The sequence below is a fragment of the Aplysia californica genome, unplaced genomic scaffold (genome assembly GCF_000002075.1).
Source record: "Aplysia californica isolate F4 #8 unplaced genomic scaffold, AplCal3.0 scaffold00020, whole genome shotgun sequence".
NCBI lineage: Eukaryota > Metazoa > Mollusca > Gastropoda > Aplysiida > Aplysiidae > Aplysia > Aplysia californica.
The window spans coordinates 1,778,039-1,779,888 of NW_004797290.1; the positions used below are offsets into that span (position 1 = coordinate 1,778,039).

At 39.9% G+C, this 1,850-nt stretch overlaps 1 protein-coding gene across 1 annotated transcript in view; it reads left to right on the plus strand.

The window, feature by feature from the left end:
- The window catches only part of LOC101849264 (uncharacterized transporter slc-17.2), a gene marked incomplete in the record, with an annotated part of 21,209 nt that overhangs the window by 9,181 nt on the left and 10,178 nt on the right, over positions 1–1,850 (plus strand). Inside the window, 1 exon segment of the mRNA XM_013087157.2 lies at positions 166–479. Coding sequence (XP_012942611.1) covers positions 166–479 — 314 coding nt within the window.

Genomic DNA, 1,850 nt, shown 5'->3' on the forward strand with positions numbered 1-1,850 from the left:
CACACACACACACACACCACAGACACACTTGAGTGCACACACACATGCACACACACACACACACACACACACACACACACACAAACACACACACACACACTATCAAACTCATAAGGCACAGTGCTCTACTAATAACCGCTTACGCTTACATCCACATTTTGACAGACGTCCCTATCCTGTGGTCATCTCGGATGCTGGTGACCTTTATGTGTTTTTGGGGCATCACTATCGTCATCTTCCTCCGGTACAACATGAGTATGGCCATCGTGTGCATGGTCAATCACACAGCTGTCAATGCACAAAACCTACATCTACAAGATCTTGCAGACAACGGACATCAAGACCTATCAAATATGACGCGAGTTGGTTACGTTACCAGTGCAGAAGTCAATGTTTTAGTCAATTCTATGAACAACCAAACCTTAAGACGATCTGCGTGTGGGACCAGCTCCAACGAACAGACTACAGAAGACACTGAGGTACGAAACGATTCTGTGTGCCATCTAGGATAAGTTAAGTCTATTTCCAACTTTGAACCCCCCCCCCCCCACAGAAACAAACAACAAACAACAACCAACTAACAAACAAAGAAACAGACAAACTAACTAACTAACAAACAAATAAACAAAGAACTGTAAACATATAGCTACCATAGAAACTAAATGGCATCTTTTCCTAGCGGAACGGAACGGTCTCAAAGGAAATTAAATGCATGATTTTTTTTTCTTCTTGGACATAGACATTCCCAAGATGCATTAGAACCACTGGAAGTGCCTTTCGACCAGACTCATTCTCGTTGAGTCACTTTGTTCAATGAAAATGAGGTTCTCAGTTTCAGGCAAGGTTATCAAGTAACAGAAAAACAGGCTGATACAATTTATTGAACATTGCAAATTATTGCCCGAACAACGAGTTGTCTCGTGCTTTCTATGTCTCGTTTGTACAATGTGTCTTTTGTGAGGCTCGTAGAAGGATATATAAATGCTCTTGATTGAGTTCGTCCATTGAAGTGATTAACAAGTACCTTCATTCCATAGTTTAAGTTTTGTTTTGGCAAGAGCAGTAAGGTACTTGCAATACAATTAGATGAGATATGTGCCGCCGAAGATTAGAGGTGTAACGAGAGACTAACATATCACCACCACCCCCCCTCCAAACAAACAAACAAACAAACAAAAACAATAACAACAAAACGATCAGAGGAGAATCAAGGACAATACACATTAAGGAAAGAAGGAGCAAACCACACCCGAGCACAGGCCAAACACTTACTTTCACAGCTTACTTGTTGAGCTAGTCACAGAGCTTTTTCTTGTTGGCATGTTCACGGACCTCCACGGTTGACATTATAATGAGCAACAGCTGTACCTATATTTTTTACTCCATCAGTCATTGTCTATTTCCATTTTTCTCTTGCATAAAATTTTGTTCCGTGGCTTCAATTTAATGTCAGTCGTCTGTTTCATGACGTGGGTACACGGTTTTAAAAAATACTTTTCATCGCTCTTATGCAATGGACCTGTTCGAAATGAGATTTTATACATGCTAATATTAATAATGTGTTTTTGTTTGTCTCCCAGTTCTTTCAATTAGCTGTGTTCAAGTGCAATGTGAACAACACATGGCAGTGTGTTTCGTTTTCCTCTAAAAAGCTTATTTCCTAGACTACAGATTTTCTGTTGTTGCCATTGAAATGTTTCCCTTCTTCATATCGATACTTCTGAAAAAAATATAATTCCACTAAGACATTGTTTTGAATGAATGATATCTTACTTGTTGTACTGCCTGTTTCTCGTTGTCCGCCTAGAAATATAAGTTCGACTGCCCTCTACTTTTTCTGTGCTACCCCC